The 17,566-nt window shown below is 52.9% G+C and overlaps 1 protein-coding gene across 9 annotated transcripts in view; it reads right to left on the bottom strand.

Moving 5' to 3' along the window:
• Positions 1–389: 389 nt before the first annotated feature.
• The window catches only part of LOC125704496 (FHF complex subunit HOOK interacting protein 1A-like), a 19,864-nt gene continuing 2,687 nt past the window's right edge, over positions 390–17,566 (bottom strand). The window contains exons 3-15 of one of the 9 annotated variants that reach the window (XM_048970101.1): positions 16,858–16,931; positions 16,306–16,496; positions 16,016–16,227; positions 13,364–13,999; positions 10,810–10,968; positions 10,619–10,705; positions 10,363–10,530; positions 7,995–8,074; positions 6,894–7,045; positions 5,722–6,627; positions 5,209–5,387; positions 1,868–1,988; positions 390–1,689 (exon numbers count right to left, since the gene is read on the bottom strand). In XM_048970101.1, coding sequence (XP_048826058.1) covers positions 1,487–1,689; positions 1,868–1,988; positions 5,209–5,387; positions 5,722–6,627; positions 6,894–7,045; positions 7,995–8,074; positions 10,363–10,530; positions 10,619–10,705; positions 10,810–10,968; positions 13,364–13,999; positions 16,016–16,114 — 2,790 coding nt within the window. In that variant the 5' untranslated portion in view covers positions 16,115–16,227; positions 16,306–16,496; positions 16,858–16,931 and the 3' untranslated portion in view covers positions 390–1,486. Of the gene's footprint in view, positions 1,690–1,867; positions 1,989–5,208; positions 5,388–5,721; positions 6,628–6,893; positions 7,046–7,994; positions 8,075–10,362; positions 10,531–10,618; positions 10,706–10,809; positions 10,969–13,363; positions 14,000–16,015; positions 16,497–16,857; positions 16,932–17,566 lie in introns of all 9 variants that reach the window. The other 8 variants (XM_048970102.1, XM_048970105.1, XM_048970106.1 and 5 more) reach the window with 8 other exon arrangements.

Genomic DNA, 17,566 nt, shown 5'->3' with positions numbered 1-17,566 from the left:
AACACGTGGCCTAATCGCCGCTTATGGCCCGAGCCGTTTATCGACGCGTGATTCTTCCAAATTCTCCTCCTATTAAAATGTTAAGGGAAAGGGCAGGATGTGCTTGTCTCTGTGTAGCTGGTGCACAAGGCCGCCTGGGCGAATCCACACTCCACCGAAGTGGCGGGAAAATCTGCATCCTTCAAATAACTCCAGGGAATGATGGCAAGAGGAATAGGGAAAACTAAAGGGGGAACATCCTCGGGAACAAGGGGGAAGAGGAACAGGGGAAAATGGAAGAGGAAGCATCCTCCACCTCCCTAGATTCCAGACAACATATCACCTTTTTTCATCTAGTGTACTGTGACAACAAATTATTTTGAGAAAATGAGAGGTACACAAGTCTGAAAAACATTTCACACCCAAAATGGCATCTTTAATAAGTGTCAGGCCTTTTAATCATTGCTGCAAAATAACAACATGCGCGCCTCAAAGACATTCCCCAGAAATAACAGCCCTGTTTGGGATAATTGAAATAATACGTCTCCCTTTTCCCCCTTCTGATGTTGCCCAGACAGCAAATCCCAGCAGACAGGAATTCCACAGTGTCTTTGTGCTTTTTTCTTTCGTATCCATGGAAGTCCTTCAGACGTGTTCAGGAGCAGAGTATTATCACCCTGAACATCAAACAAACTCTCCCAAAGTAATTTATATTTCACTCACACAGAAAGTCCCGTATTGGGTGTTTTTTTTTTTATCATGCCGATTTCTTGGTATTTTCCTTCAAAGGGATGCTAATGTGACCTTTGTAGAATAAAGTGGTGCTGATGTGTCACCAGTGGAAATCAGAAGGTGACTCATTCCGTCATTCCAGAGGAAGACAAACACAAAGGATCTGAACGAGAAAATCCCGCCTCCTCTACATGAGAGCTGGGAATGTTCTTCTGACAGTTTGCATAGATTTCCCTACTTTATTTTTCCTGTAATGTTTACGGAAACGCCGCTGTGATAAGGCCTCAGCAAAGACCATAATGACAGTCACATTGCAGAAGTGTGCAGTTTCTACATCGGCTTATACATCAGTCAAGTTCTCTGGCCATAATCATGGGTTCTTAGCCCTCTACGGTTGACTCACTTGGCAGGACACCATTCCCCAAAAAAACAAACTCAGCGTTCCTGATTTCTGTAATCACAACTGGAGCCCTGGTCAGTGTGATTTCAGAAAGAAAAATTCTGTTGTTGTACATGATTCTACTGCATAGAATTTCAAAAGGAACCCAAAATGTTATGACTAGACCCTGTACAAAATGTCATATAAATATGCCGTAGTAAGAAATAACATTAAAATGCACATAAAACATTAAATCTCCACCCCCCAGAGAATTCTTTTCTGTCAAGTATCATCACAAAAATGCCATAAAAATATATGCTTTTTAATATTGACACATAAAAAGCTGTAACACCTTCACGGATGCAGTTCGCTGTGGACATGGCCATGGACAGCCCCCTAGTGATCACTCGGCAGCGGTGCAAGCACGCTATGCTCCTGTGCAATGGCCGCCAGCTCTTTGAGGAACTCTGCGTAGATCACCGTGGCCAACGTGGCGTTTTGGGCCTGCAGCGGGATTCTCGGCTGGGGGGCCAGGGCTGGGGCATTTCTTCTGGGGGGCCACAGTCCTCTCTGCCCAGCGTGAGATTTCAGCAGGGTGCCTGCATCAAGACAAGAAAAGAGCAGCATGAGAGAAGTTTCACTGAGTCCTCCATAACCCGCTGAATCTGCTAGTTATTCATTATATGTAAAAATGGGTCAGTGATGGCAACAGGCACAGGAAGTGATGTCACATCAAAGCATCTGACGTCATTGTCTGCCAGATGGTGATGGGCTCACCTCGGCCCCCAGGGACCTCCTCCCTGGCCAGGAGGTACTTCAGTGCCTCTCTCACCTCCTCCCGGAAATTCTGCTTCATAGAAGCCTGATGCTCTATCTGACTTTTAATGGAAGCCAGAACCTACAATGCACAGAGACAGACAGAGATACAAGGAGAGACAGAGAGAGACAGAGAGAGACAGAGATACAGAGAGAGACAGAGATACAGAGAGAGAGACAGAGAGAGAGACAGAAAAGAGAGAGAGAGACGAGGAGCAAGAGAGAGAGAGACAGAGAGAGAGAGACACTAATACTTCTGGACCTTAGTGCTGCTGTTGACACAGTTGACCATTTTGCTCTATTACAATGACTTAAATTTGATCTTGGGTTGTGTGGAATGGTATTGAAGTGGTTTAAATCCTATTTGACAAATCGTTATCAATATATTCAAGTGCCAAACAATTGTACTGCATCTTCAGTCACTGGTCAGATACGGGGGACCACAGGGACCAGTGCTTGGTCCTTTATTGTGTCCTCTCTGCATGCTGCCAGTAGGAAACATAATGAGGAAACACAATGTTTCCTTTTTTTCTCCCTACTTTTCGTCTGGTTTTCTTTAATTTCTTTGTCTTTTCATTTCCCTGTTTTTGTCTGTTGCACTGTATCACAAGGCACCCATGTAAAGGACCTCGGGGCAATTCTGTTGGGAAAGGCGCTATATAAAAATAAACTGAATTAAATTTCACTGACCCCACAGCCCGTTGCACTCGCGGCACGGTATCCCAGCCCTAACCCCAAGGACGATAAGCGCTACATGGCAGCATCTCTGCAGGACGTGGGCTCTTGTCTATGCTGCCACAGACAAGGGTATGTAATCACTTCTGAAAATTCATACCACGCACACATCCTAGATATATGGAATTACATCGCATTACATCATCTTTTCTTACCGATGTTTGTAATCCTTTAGGGATTGTTGGCTGAGAGATAGAGCTTTTCAAAGACAGTCCCTGTGTGTGTGTATGTCTCTGTAAAGAAGAGTGTTAAGGTGTGTTGTTAAAAAAGGACTCACGCTGTCACGAAGACTCAGACTCACTCTCTTGCTGAAACACAGATTCACTTACACTCTCACTAAAAGTTGGACTCACTTATGCTCACACTAAAACACAGACTCTGACTCTCACTAAAACATGAACTCACACTCGCTAAAACACAGACTCACACATGCTTGCGCTAAAACATGAACTCATACTCTTGCTAAAACATGGACTCACTTACGCTCTGGCTAAAACGTGGACTCACTTACGCTCTCGTTAAAACAGAGACTCATTTATGCTCTTGCAAAAACATGGACTCACACACTCGTTAAAAGAAGAACTCACTTACTGACTCATTGAAAGACCTACAGCTGCCTTTTACCCTAACTAAAACAGTCAGTATTGTTTATAGCTCCTCGTGATGCAGTCCTGTGAGGTCCCAGGTACTGCAATGTCAAATGACAGCATTTTCACACCTACTGTGACATTTCAATCTTTCCCCATAATTAGGCCATGGCAGGTTGTGAAGGCCGCCTGCTGGGATGTGATTTTAATTTTAGCTAAAAAGTTCCACAGTGACCCAGTGTTTGGTAAAGTCACCGCAGACTTCCGGCGCTAAGGATGCCGCTGAGGAGGCGAGCTCACCCTGACATTACTCAGGTTTTACTCTGCTTTCCTCATACATGCAGGTCAGGTGACACAGCCGTGTGATCTGTGCGACACTTTGAGGCTGTACTCTGACTTAAGGCCTCCGCTAATCGCTAACCCATTTTCTGCACGAATATTTGAGCGTGTCACATTTTCCGCATCTGGGAATGGCGAGAGTCATGTCAGCGCTGTAAGACGGTCCTGAGAAACGCTGAGCGTGCAGACTCTAAGGAGAATGAAGGAGAGTGTATGCAGCAAGGCTTGCCACGAGTTACACACCCCTGAAGGGCCACAAACAGTCCATCCATCCATCTATTTTCCAAACCGCTTATCCTACTGGGTCGTGGGGGGTCCGGAGCCTATCCCGGAAGCAATGGGCACGAGGCAGGGAACAGCCCTGGATGGGGGGCCAGCCCATCGCAGGGCACACTCACACACCAGTCACTCACACACCAGTCACTCACACACCATTCACTCACACACCATTCACTCAAACACCAGTCACTCACACACCATTCACTCACACACCATTCACTCTCACATCAGTCACTCACACACCAGTCACTCACACACCATTCACTCTCACACCAGTCACTCACACACCATTCACTCACACACCATTCACTCTCACATCAGCTACTCACACACCAGTCACTCACACACCATTCACTCTCACACCATTCACTCTCACACCATTCACTCACACACCATTCACTCACACACCATTCACTCTCACACCAGTCACTCACACACCAGTCACTCTCACACCAGTCACTCACACACCAGTCACTCACACACCAGTCACTCACACACCATTCACTCACACACCATTCACTCTCTCACCAGTCACTCACACACCATTCACTCTCACACCATTCACTCACACACCAGTCACTCACACACCAGTCACTCACACACCATTCACTCACACACCATTCACTCACGCACCAGTCACTCATGCACCATTCACTCACACACCATTCACTCACACACCAGTCACTCACACACCAGTCACTCACACACCATTCACTCTCACACCAGTCACTCACACACCAGTCACTCTCACACCAGTCACTCACACACCATTCACTCACACACCATTCACTCTCACACCATTCACTCACACACCAGTCACTCACACACCATTCACTCTCACACCAGTCACTCACACACCATTCACTCTCACACCATTCACTCACACACCAGTCACTCACACACCATTCACTCACACACCATTCACTCACACACCAGTCACTCACACACCAGTCACTCACACACCAGTCACTCACACACCAGTCACTCACACACCATTCACTATTAATGCTGACGTTACATGCTGCCATGAAGCGATGGTGTCCCAGTGGCATCAGAAAAGAAGTAGATCAAAGGCCAGTGAAATGCCTGAAAATGATGCAACAAACTCCACGAACACAGATGCCCCTTGGATGTATGTGTGAAATGTGTTTTATAAATAAATTAAACTTAAACTTATGTAGTAGCCAGTGACGATGTTTATCTTCACTAAAACCACAGGGACCCCGAGGTTTGGGCCACACAGAGTCACCACACTAAATATTCCTTATTTAGGAGGTGTTGAAGCAGCCACCACCTCCCGACTCTGTACAACGGGCCCCAGCAACAGCAACGTGGCCCCCGGGATGGACGGTGTGGTCTTACCTGGTAGAGGGAGTGGGCGGTGGGCTGGAACGAGGGGCCAGTGTCCAGCAGGAAGCGACGCAGCAGCGGCTGGGGGTGCGAGGCCAGCTGGGCCAGGAGGCCTGTCAGCAGCAGGTTGGTGTGGAGCGAGTTCTCCAACATGTTCTCCAGGCGGGACAGCAGCACGCTGACGAAAGGCCCTGCAGGGGCGGGGGGGGGGGGCGTGGGCGACGCTGTAGGTTACTTAGCGGGAAGGGCACCAAAAGCAGTGCTAACCAAACTGGGGGCTGCCAAATAACCTCCATGATATGTGAATAAAATGTAAAACATTAAGAAATATCCCATTTTAACCTTAAGTGCCAAAAAATGAAAGTAATATGTTTGCCTGCTTTAACCACCAAGTGGGGTCTCCAGTCCAGTGGGGGCACTGGATTTTGGGGATTGGAGGCTGGATAGTTTGGGAACCCATGATCTAAATGATGATAAAGGCCAGCAGAGAAATCGTCAGCGGAACGAGAGACAGGATCCGCTCACCTGTGAAAGGCGCTGGTTGGCTCACCGCCTGCTCCTTTGATCCGTCAGGCGAGGGGGTGTTTTCCGATTCCAGATCGTTGGTACTAAAGGAGCTGAAATCCACCTCTTCCTCATCGGTAAGGATGCCACGTGTCAGCGACCCCCTCCGGGGTCCCTCCAGGCTTCCCAGCTCTGCCCCCAGCTCACGGATCAGCTGTTCATACTGGGATGCCAGCTCATCTGCCGGTCGCCTCGCTGTAGCTGCTTGGCCCGACTTCTGGCCCGGGGGGCAGTTTTCCTGCTCCGCAGCCTCCTGTGTGTCCAGCAGGGGGCTCCATCCATTGGTGAGCGACTGAGCTGGCTGTTCTCGCTCCCGCCCTTCACCAGGTGATGTCCGTTCTGCCCATCCAGCCTTTAGGACGCCTCCGTCTGTGGCTTCCTGCGTGTCCTTCTGCGCCACCAGGCTGTACACCATGACATCGTCCTGAAACTCGGACTCCTCGACGTAGGAGCCCCTGACAAGCATGATGGCGCTCCTCCTCATCTCCTGGATGTGCTTGGGTGGCTCGGTGAGGGCAGGCCTGCCGCTTCGGGGGACCTCCGTGCAGACGGGGCACGGGACAGCATCGAAGCTGTCATCCCACTCTAGTTCCAGCTGCTCGGCCTGCTCCAGGGGATTCGGCAGCTCGTGGCTCGTTCCCGGCCGGCCGCCATCGGTCTCCTCCATTAAACTGGACCCACAGAGCTCAGGGGGTGGATCCTCCCCATCGTATGGCGCTGACCACGTGTGACACGCCTCCACGCAGCGTCTGACGCCATCATGTGCATCGTGCAGGTACTGCAAGTAACTGGCGACCGTGAGAATCTCTGCCCCGTTGAAGCCAGCGTCGGCATGGTGGTGTTCTTCATAGAGACCCTCACGTTCCTCTGGAAGACAGGGGATATGCAGTGAAGAAACACGCTGAAAAGCATCAAGGCCCAAGGAGCAGAAAAGGTTCCCGGTTTGGAACACAGCACTTTGGTAGAAAGGCGCAGCTTGGTGTTACATCAGCTTATATATTTATTTAAATTGTTCACTGAAGACGTGGAACATAAATATGTAAAAGACAGGATAAGAACACTGCATAGCTCCCTGTAACCAGGCAACCCTTAGGTCTCTGGGCGGCTACCCAGCTGTCTGTGCCCTCTCTTACCAGGGCCTCCAGCACACCAGGGGGCGCTGGGCTCAGGGAAGCAGCAGCTGGGGGTGAGTGCCAGGAAGCGAGCAGCAGACACAGAGTAGCAGTCCCTCTCCTTCAGTGCCCCCCGCTGGTTCAGGGTGATGTGACTGCAGGGGATCAAGTACCTGCAAGGGGCATATTGTGTTTGCGTCCAGCCACGTTGGAATGAACTGCTTCACTTTCAGCTGCACTGAAATGCATTGGTGTGTACAGTTTGTTCAGTGTGCGGCACAGCCGGTTAAAATGCTGTGCTTGTAGTTAGAATGTTGCTGGTTCAAATCCCAGGACCAGCAGGAAGCCAGTCACTCTCAGGCCCCTGAGCAAGGCCCTTAACTACTTACTGCTCCATAGACTGGCTAATCCCGCTTTGTCAAAATCATATGTCTCTTTGGACATACACTCGCTGGCCACTTTATTAAGTACATCTTGCTAGTATCAAGTTGGACCCCCTTTTATCTTAAGCCCTGCCTTAATTCTCTGTGCCATAGATTCAGCAGAGGTGCTTGAAACATTCCTCAGAGACTCTGGTCTATGTTGACATGAGAGCGTCACGCAGTTCCTGCAGATTCTTTGGCTGCACCTTCATGACGCGAATCTCCCGTCCACCACATCCCACAGCTGCACTATTGGACTGAGATCTGGTGACTCTGGAGGCCGTTTGTGTACAGTGTGCTCATCGTCACCTTCAAGAAACCAGTCTGAGAATTCTCTGTAAATCCTATAGAGATGGTTGTTTCTGAAATGCTCATTGCAGCCCACATGACACCAAGAGCCAAACCACATTCAAAGTCACTTAAATCACCTGTCATCGCCATTCTAGTGTTTGATGTGAACATTGACTGAGGGTCCTGATCTGAATGGAATGTATCTGCATGATTTTATACATTGTGCTGCTGACATGTGATTGGCTGATTAGATATTTGCTTTCTGAGCAACAGAGCAGAAACGTGGCCAGTAAACTAAAGTATAAGACATAAGTTGCCGTAGATATAACTCTGTCCGTGACCCTCTCAGAACACACACACACGTGACTGTGAAAGACCAACTTCCCGAAGGGGGTAGAGGGGTACTTACCTCAGAACAAGCTGTAGCATGACGTCCTCACAGTGTAATCCGAGGAGGGTGTGAAACAAGGCCAGCGACACCGTGCCCAGCTGGAACGTAACGGGGGGGTGACCCAGGCGGAACAGGGAGCCCCTCAGGACACCCGTTCACAGACATGTATGTTATACGCTGGGTCAGATTCATGCGTAGACTATCCCAGGCTACAGCCCAGCGCCCCAGCAAACATCATAGCCTCACCCTGTCCACGGCCTCTTGCTGTCCCCGGCCTCTCAATGTCCCAGACCTCACCGTGTCCCTGGTCTCTCCCTTTCCCCGGCCTCTCCATGTCCTCGGCCTCTCAATGTCCCCGGCCTCTTCCTGTCCCAGACCTCACCGTGTCCCTGGTCTCTCCCTTTCCCCGGCCTCTCCATGTCCTCGGCCTCTCCATGTCCCCGGCCTCTCCCTGTCCCCGGCCTCTCCCTGTCCCAGACCTCACCGTGTCCCTGGTCTCTCCCTGTCCCCGGCCTCTCCCTGTCCCCGGCCTCTTCCTGTCCCAGACCTCACCGTGTCCCTGGTCTCTCCCTGTCCCCGGCCTCTTCCTGTCCCAGACCTCACCGTGTCCCTGGTCTCTCCCTGTCCCCGGCCTCTCCCTGTCCCCGGCCTCTTCCTGTCCCAGACCTCACCGTGTCCCTGGTCTCTCCCTGTCCCCGGCCTCTCCCTGTCCCCGGCCTCTTCCTGTCCCAGACCTCACCATGTCCCTGGTCTCTCCCTGTCCCCGGCCTCTTCCTGTCCCAGACCTCACCGTGTCCCTGGTCTCTCCCTTTCCCCGGCCTCTCCATGTCCTCGGCCTCTCCCTGTCCCCGGCCTCGCCATGTCCCCGGCCTCTCCCTGTCCCAGATCTCACCGTGTCCCTGGTCTCTCCCTTTCCCTGGCCTCTCCATGTCCTCGGCCTCTCCATGTCCCGGGCCTCTCCCTGTCCTCGGCCTCGCCATGTCCCCGGCCTCTCCCTGTCCCAGACCTCACCGTGTCCCCGGCCTCTCCCTGTCCTCAGCCTCTCCCTTTCCCCGGCCTCTTCCTGTCCCAGACCTCACCGTGTCCCTGGTCTCTCCCTTTCCCCGGCCTCTCCCTGTCCCCGGCCTCTCCCTGTCCCCGGCCTCGCCATGTCCCCGGCCTCTTCCTGTCCCAGACCTCACCGTGTCCCTGGTCTCTCCCTTTCCCCGGCCTCTCCCTGTCCCCGGCCTCTCCCTGTCCCCGGCCTCTTCCTGTCCCAGACCTCACCGTGTCCCTGGTCTCTCCCTGTCCCCGGCCTCTCCCTGTCCCCGGCCTCTTCCTGTCCCAGACCTCACCGTGTCCCTGGTCTCTCCCTGTCCCCGGCCTCTTCCTGTCCCAGACCTCACCGTGTCCCTGGTCTCTCCCTTTCCCCGGCCTCTCCATGTCCTCGGCCTCTCCATGTCCCCGGCCTCTCCCTGTCCCCGGCCTCGCCATGTCCCCGGCCTCTCCCTGTCCCAGACCTCACCGTGTCCCTGGTCTCTCCCTTTCCCCGGCCTCTCCATGTCCTTGGCCTCTCCCTGTCCCCGGCCTCGCCATGTCCCCGGCCTCTCCCTGTCCCAGACCTCACCGTGTCCCTGGTCTCTCCCTTTCCCCGGCCTCTCCCTGTCCCCGGCCTCGCCATGTCCCCGGCCTCTTCCTGTCCCAGACCTCACCGTGTCCCTGGTCTCTCCCTTTCCCCGGCTTCTCCCTGTCCCTGGCCTCTCAATGTCCCCGGCCTCTTCCTGTCCCAGACCTCACCGTGTCCCTGGTCTCTCCCTTTCCCCGGCCTCTCCCTGTCCCCGGCCTCGCCATGTCCCCGGCCTCTTCCTGTCCCAGACCTCACCGTGTCCCTGGTCTCTCCCTGTCCCCGGCCTCTCCCTGTCCCAGACCTCACCGTGTCCCTGGTCTCTCCCTTTCCCCGGCCTCTCCCTGTCCCCGGCCTCGCCATGTCCCCGGCCTCTTCCTGTCCCAGACCTCACCGTGTCCCTGGTCTCTCCCTTTCCCCGGCTTCTCCCTGTCCCTGGCCTCTCAATGTCCCCGGCCTCTTCCTGTCCCAGACCTCACCGTGTCCCTGGTCTCTCCCTTTCCCCGGCCTCTCCCTGTCCCCGGCCTCGCCATGTCCCCGGCCTCTTCCTGTCCCAGACCTCACCGTGTCCCTGGTCTCTCCCTGTCCCCGGCCTCTCAATGTCCCCGGCCTCTTCCTGTCCCAGACCTCACCGTGTCCCCGGCCTCTCCCTGTCCCTGGTCTCTCCCTGTCCCCGGCCTCTCCCTGTCCCCGGCCTCTCCATGTCCCCGGCCTCTTCCTGTCCCAGACCTCACTGTGTCCCCGGCCTCTCCCTTTCCCCGGTCTCGAGCCCCAAGCACTGACCTGGAAGGGGGTATTGATGCGGCAGACCAGCGTGTCCAGGACCTGTACGCCCTCATGCCTGTGCAGCAGGATGAAGCGCAGGAAGGTCCGCAGCAGCGCCGGCTGCTTGGCCTGCCGCAGGAAGAGCTCTAGGTAGCCTGTGGTGGTCACCACCTCCTCCAGGGTTGGCTGCAGCCACGGCAGAGAGCTGTGAGGTGGTGCTGGGCGCTACGGGGCACAAAGCTCCAGGTTTCTCACATAAGAAACGTGTCCTGACCTTGTGCAGAGCTGGTGCCACCACAGGGACGAGAAAGCCATTGTAGATGTAGCTGACCAGCTGGCCCCTGATCAAAGGATGGGCAACCTGGAAGCACAGCAGGGGTCAGCGGAGAGTAGTGAGGAGCAGTGCCTGATTTTGACCAGCAGGGGGAGCCACTGGAGGGAGCGTGTGGGGCTGCTGAGGCCCACCTGGATCACAGAGTCGCAGAACTGCAGCGAGTTCAGGAACTGGACCAGTGCGGGCAATGCGAAGCAGTCCTGGGGCTCTAGCCGGTGCCAGTCTTCAGTGCACAGCTCCAGCCGGGTGGGCAGGGAAGAATAGAGACCGCTAAGCCCTGTCGCCAACACCTGGGGAGGATACAGAGAACAGGCGTGGGCTCACACAACATTCTTTGCAAGCATGAGAAGGGAAACTGCTTTGGCCCTGTGGATTTAATCCCTCACTTAGCCCGCCGGCGGTAAAGCTGGCCTAGGGCACCATCTTCTGAGGGGGCGCTGACTTAGCCAGCCGACTTCACTTTGTCTCAGACAGGGGGCGCCGGTGGTGAAGCTGGCCTAGGGCGCCATCTTCTGAGGGGTTGCTGACTTAGCCAGCCGACTTCACTTTGTCTGAGACAGGGGGCGCCGACAGTGCAACTGGCCTAAGGCGCCATCTTCTGAGGGGGCGCTGACTTAGCCAGCCGATTTCACTCTGTCTCAGACAGGGGGCGCCGGCGGTGAATCTGGCCTAGGGCACCATCTTCTGAGGGGGTGCTGACTTAGCCGTCAATTTCACTTTGTCTCAGACAGGGGGCGCCGGCGGTGAAGCTGGCCTAGGGCACCATCTTCTGAGGGGGCGCTGACTTAGCCAGCTGATTTCATTTTGTCTCAGACAGGGGGCGCCGGCGGTGAAGCTGGCCTAGGGCACCATCTTCTGAGGGGGCGCTGACTTAGCCAGCCGATTTCACTTTGTCTCAGACAGGGGCCGCCGGCGGTGAAGCTGGCCTAGGGCACCATCTTCTGAGGGGGCGCTGACTTAGCCAGCCGATTTCACTTTGTCTCAGACAGGGGGCGCCGGCGGTGAAGCTGGCCTAGGGCACCATCTTCTGAGGGGGCGCTGACTTAGCCAGCCAATTTCACTTTGTCTCAGACAGGGGGCGCCGGCGGTGAAGCTGGCCTAGGGCACCATCTTCTGAGGGGGCGCTGACTTACCCAGGCGATTTCACTTCGCCTCAGACAGTTGCAACAAACGGAAATCGACACTTCAAAGGTGCAAAAAATACTTTGTTGGCAGTTCAGGTTTCCAGAAGAGAAAACGTTGCTCCAGCGCCCCCTACTGATGATATTCTGCATTCTACAGAGGGCTTCACTGACAACGGAGCAGCGCCAGTGAACATCCTTTCCAGGATTACCTTGCCACAGCTGTCATGGGCTGTGATGTAAGAGGATTTCAGGGGATGAAACAATCACACAATCCAATGGAGTGACGTTACCAGAGCAACAGTGTTATACACAGACTCATCAGTGATTGGCTAAGGGAGACCTTTAGCCTTAAAAACAAGGTAAGAACCATTTCCACAATCCCCTGTTTGTCTGCGTGAAAAAGGCCGAAAAACAATTAAGAAAAAAAGGAATATCTGGCTTACTACTCTATGAAGACAAGTTTTGATTTTACATCCAGGCATATCATAAACTATCCATATTTTTGTACATTACCCTCTACTTTGATAGTTGGTTCTATTTATTTTGGGTTATTTCAGACCTGCCAAGTCTCATGCATTTCGACGGAGTCTCACGCATTTCAAGAGAGTCTCACGCATTGTGATATATGTTATATATATAATATAACATATAATATATGTTATATTATAATAAAAATATGTGTGGTGATTATCTCTTCTGCCATGTATAATGATAGATACGCAGTATATTTGAGACTTCGATGGCGGTACCCATGTGCTCCATTAACCCTCAGCACAGCTACCACTCAGATGCAGATGAAGATGGATCATATTACTGCCATCAGCCAGCCTCTCTCAGCCTACTCTAACCTCCCAAACCCAGGCTGGTGCTTCACTGCCCTTCCATCTCTGCGATATTTTCACAATATTCTGCATCACTCAGCTTTCATGTCAAAGCACGACGGGACTGCAAAATGAACCCAGCTATTGGAAAGTAAATTAGCCCTAAGCAGAGCGTTTTTAATGATAGAGCCGTGGTGGTAAAGTGGGGGCTGCCTTGGCGGGGGACCATGGTAACCGTGAGGTAAACCGTGTGGCGAAGTGAGGGCGATCATGATGTGTTCACCTTGGTTATGTGTTAATAACTGGTTTGGATGGGAACTAAAAAGCATGTCATCTGTGATCCAGACGTATCGTAGAAGAGAAATGGGAGCCAGTACTGTGGATCAGACCCCCCGCAAGAGGTACGGACATCAGCTGGACTCAGGCAAGGAGAACGTGGTAAGACAGAGCAGGAAGAGAGGGAGAAGCTGGGCGGGCAGGTAGCCGGAAGGGAGTCAGGTTCACATCCCAGAGGTACGTAATCTGGAGAAAATACCCACCTACCTAAATGGGTAGGTTGTTGCTAAGCGGCAACAGTGGTCAGAACACGCAGGCCTTGGCATGAGAAGGTGGGACACACTGCCCTGTCCAGTTACCGGGAAGCAGTTTAAGAGCAAGGAGTGCTTGGGCTGCTGAGCTTGAAACCTGAATCCTCCTGTAAAAAGACCAGCTGTAGCAACAAGTCAGTATGGGACACTCACCGGGCAGAAGTAGGTGTTCTCTGCTATGTACCGGGCCACGAGCCGGTTCTCAGCAGACAGCGCCAGGATGAACAGGAGGGCCTCACGTGCCTGGCGGCCCACGGCGCCTTCGCGGTGGGTGAAGGGGATGAGTAGGGAGAAGATGAGGAAGTTGGCAGCACCTTGGTCCTCGCTGGCGTGGAAGAACAGCTCCAGGATGGAGGGCTCGCGGGCCAGGATGGAGCAGAGGCAGCCCAGGAGGAGCAGCAGCTGGGCCTCCACCTCGGCGGCAGCTCCCGGCCCAGAGCAGGCGGCGAGCAGCATCATGAGGGGCCGCCGCACCGGCTTGTGGCGGAGCAGCGGCTGTCGGCAGCGCCGCACCAGCATCTCGTACATGCGCAGATGCTCCAACTTCATGTCGTCGGTGAACTCGCACTGCAGGCTCCATATGAAAAGGCGCTCCATCACATTCTCTGTCACCACGAGCTCCAGGATGGGGCCCATGGCGCCGCCGGGCCCGCCGCCCTCCTCCATCAGCAGGAACAGCATGTGCTCCACGTAGTTCTGCACTGCACTGGCCTCGTCCCCTGGGATGGACCCCAGGTGCTGCATCCTGGCCACACGAAGTGGGTCGTGCTTCTCCAGGATTTTCTCCACCTGAGAGAAGAGCAGGACATGAGGCCTGAGCTGGACCACTGAGGGAGAATGTGGGGAACGACCGCACAGAGCAACCGCAGAGCAACCACAGACTGACCACAGACAGACCACAGAGCAAGCACAGAGCAACCGCAGAGCAAGCACAGACTGACCACAGACAGACCACAGAGCAAGCACAGAGCAACCGCAGAGCAAGCACAGACTGACCACAGAGCGAGCAGACTGACCACAGAGCAAGCACAGACTGACCACAGACAGACCACAGAGCAAGCACAGACAGACCACAGAGCAACCACATACTGACCACAGACAGACCACAGAGCAAGCACAGACAGACCACAGAGCAAGCACAGAGCGAGTACAGACTGACCACAGGGTGAGCACAGACTGACCCGAGCGACCACAGACAGACCACAGAGCGACCACTTACTGACCACAAAGCAACCACAGACTGACCAGAAAGTGACTACTTACTGACCGCAGACTAACCACACAGTGACCAAAAAGCGGCCACCTACTGACCACAGGGTGACCACACAGCAACCAGACTGACCACAAAGCAACCACAGCCTAACCGTAAAGTGACCAAAAAGTGACTACCTACTGACCACAGAGAGAGACCACAGACTGACCACAGAGCAACCTCAGAGTAACCACAGCCTGACCACAGAGTGACCAGTGAATACATATCTGTAACAGAGCAGATTACACTCACAGCCGCTATGAGCCCCATCTGTAACCCTAAAAACCTGCATCTCACTGAGCACCTGACACACTTTAAAGGGTATCAAAAATAACCAGCAACTTAATGATGCAGAAATACATGACCAAACACTGTGGGTGGTCTGTGAGTTTGCTCATCCTTTTCCAAAACAGCAAGATAAAAATAAAATTTCAAAATATTGGAGCTGTTAATAAACTTGTCTCCAGGGCAAATTTATTCATTAGATTCATAATGTTCCGTAAATAAAAGCTGCCCCACAATATGCTTCTTAATTACCTGTTTTGGCCAAATACCAACCTGCAAACTTTACATTTGAAATAACGATATTCAAAGACACAATTCATGGGAAACAATTCATATTGATTGTAGCGTAAATAGGCTGCACAGCCCCATTGTTCCCTGGTTTGTACACAGAAAATCGGACCTGTGATATAATGTGATTATGACTTTTAAGCATAACGCCGAAAACTTATCAGTCTCACAGGAAATATAGCAATAAACACATAAACACATAACTGCTGCCTGCTAGACTAAAGCAGTACAATATCTGTCGTAATGACGGGATCGGTATCATAATCCCATGAACATTAATACTTCCCCGGTAATGAATTCCTGTGAATTACCCAGAATCCTACAGGGCAAACTCCTGCCAGCATCTTAGCGCTGTCTCTCCAGTGTGTCAGTTTCCGGGTCAGTGCTTCAGAAACTGAACGTAATTGTGCGGATTAATTTCAGGTTTCGGCTCAATTGTCTGCTCCAGAGAGGAAGAAACAGAACTCTGTGTGCGTACGTGTGTGTGTGTGCTGAGCCCTCGTCCGGTACCAGGGAGGGGGCGCCTGGGTGGGGAGGCCTGTATCCCTCCTACAGCCACTAAATCGGAGCAGGAGCCGCTGGCAGCCATTATGAGGTGGAAGTAGAACATTCAGAGGCAGCCAGACCGACCCAGAACCCTATAAACCTGGGCTATACAACCTTAATCTGCATCAATGAGCAGTATGTCTGTGTGTGTGTGTGTGTGTGTGTGTGTGTGTGTGTGTGTGTGTGTGTGTGTGTGTTTGTGTGTGTGCGTGTCTGTGTGTGTGTGTGTGTCTGTGTGTGTGTCTGTGTGTGTGTGTGTGTGTGTGTGTTTGTCTGTGTGTTTGTCTGTGTGTGTCTGTGTGTGTGTGTGTGTGTGTCTGTGTGTGTGTGTGTTTGTCTGTGTGTTTGTCTGTGTCTGTGTGTGTGTGTGTGTCTGTGTGTGTGTGTGTGTGTGTGTGTGCGGGTGGGGAGGGGGGTTTCTGACTGACACGCACCTGAGCCCAGTGGTTCTGAAACACCATCATGCATGTTTCTGGATCCAGCCCCGTCAGGCTCAGGGGCTGCTGTTCCCGGTTACCAGTGGCGACCATCATCTCAGCTGCCCCCCTTCACTGCCTACGCCATGGCAAAGAGCAGGAGCAATGCTAAGCGGCACCCCCAGGTGGGCATGGGAGTCGCCGCCACGGTGTGTCCGAGCCTGGGCTGCCTGCGGGAATGCATGGAGAGGTACGGGACTGGGGACTGGATCGGGCCGTAGTCAGAACCAGACTGAAACCTTACAGACCTCTACTGCATCGCAGCGTGCACCTGCAAAAGCCGTTAGAAGAGGGATGGATGGATAGAACAGTGTCCTCTGCAGCTGGATAAACTCCAGCTGTCCTGCCAGTCCTCTGTGATGCCCCCCAGCTGTCCTGCCAGTCCTCTGTGATGCCCCCCAGCTGTCCTGCCAGTCCTCTGTGATGCCCCCCAGCTGTCCTGCACCAGGACATGAGGTGTGTGTGTCCAGGGCATGTGCTCCATTACACACGGCTAATTGCACACGCTGTGACATCATGTCCCGTCGACTAATAAGTAATTAACGGTGTGGAGTTGCATTAGAAGAACACACCATGCGAGGGAGGTGGGATGTGACTCAGTGCTGTGCTTGTGAGCAGAAGGTTACTGGTTCAAATCCTAGGGTCAGCAGTGGAATTTAACTCTGGCCATCTGATCAAGGCCTTTAACCCCGAATCACTCTGGCAGCTGCCTGGTCCTGCTTTGGACAGAAGCCCCTGCTGTGTAACAAACATGCATGGGAACAGGTCCATCCTGTAGTATATGTGCTTAAAATTCTCACCTCTCATGGATCATGGATGGCTTCAGGAAGGAATTCTTTATTCAGTAGGACATTTTGGGCATAGTGAAGAGAATCTGTAGAGGAACAGAGAGATTATGCTGTCTGGTGAAAAGTGGTGTTCAGATTTCATCATTAGAGCTTTCAGGAAGCCAGGGATGGGCACTGGGATCGTACAGGGCTGGAAGAGGGCCTTTTATTTTCCCATTCAGAAAACCGGTACTAGGAAGTCTTCTGTGTCTGGGTGTACAGAGAGAATAGCCTCAGACCTCTGCTTACAGCTCTGACAACTGCCTTCTGCACCAAATGGAGCCCTGCAAGAACCCTACACAAACCCTGCAGAAACTCTGCAAAAACCCTGCAAGAACCCTACACAAACCCTGCAGGAACTCTACAAGAACCCTGCAAGAACCCTACACAAACACTGCAGGAACTCTACAAGAACCCTGCAAGAACCCTACACAAACCCTGCAGGAACTCTACAAGAACCCTGCCGTTCGTTTTGCTTCCTTTTGTGAGTTTCTCCAGTCACCTGTCAGCCCCTGCATCTTTCCGTGCACTATGCTACAACTGAGAGGAGACAGACACTGAGGGCAATCCACCACCTCCCGGCTTTCAGTGATGGTGGATTCCCTGAATATCCACCTGAGATCACCCTCGCATCCACACAAGGTTCTCAGAAGGACAATGTCGTCTGTGAAGTGGGTCAGTG

The sequence above is a fragment of the Brienomyrus brachyistius genome, chromosome 12 (genome assembly GCF_023856365.1).
Source record: "Brienomyrus brachyistius isolate T26 chromosome 12, BBRACH_0.4, whole genome shotgun sequence".
NCBI classification, from domain to species: Eukaryota; Metazoa; Chordata; class Actinopteri; order Osteoglossiformes; family Mormyridae; genus Brienomyrus; species Brienomyrus brachyistius.
The sequence above is the reverse complement of the archived record's forward strand: the minus strand, read 5'-3'. Positions and strand labels throughout refer to the sequence as shown.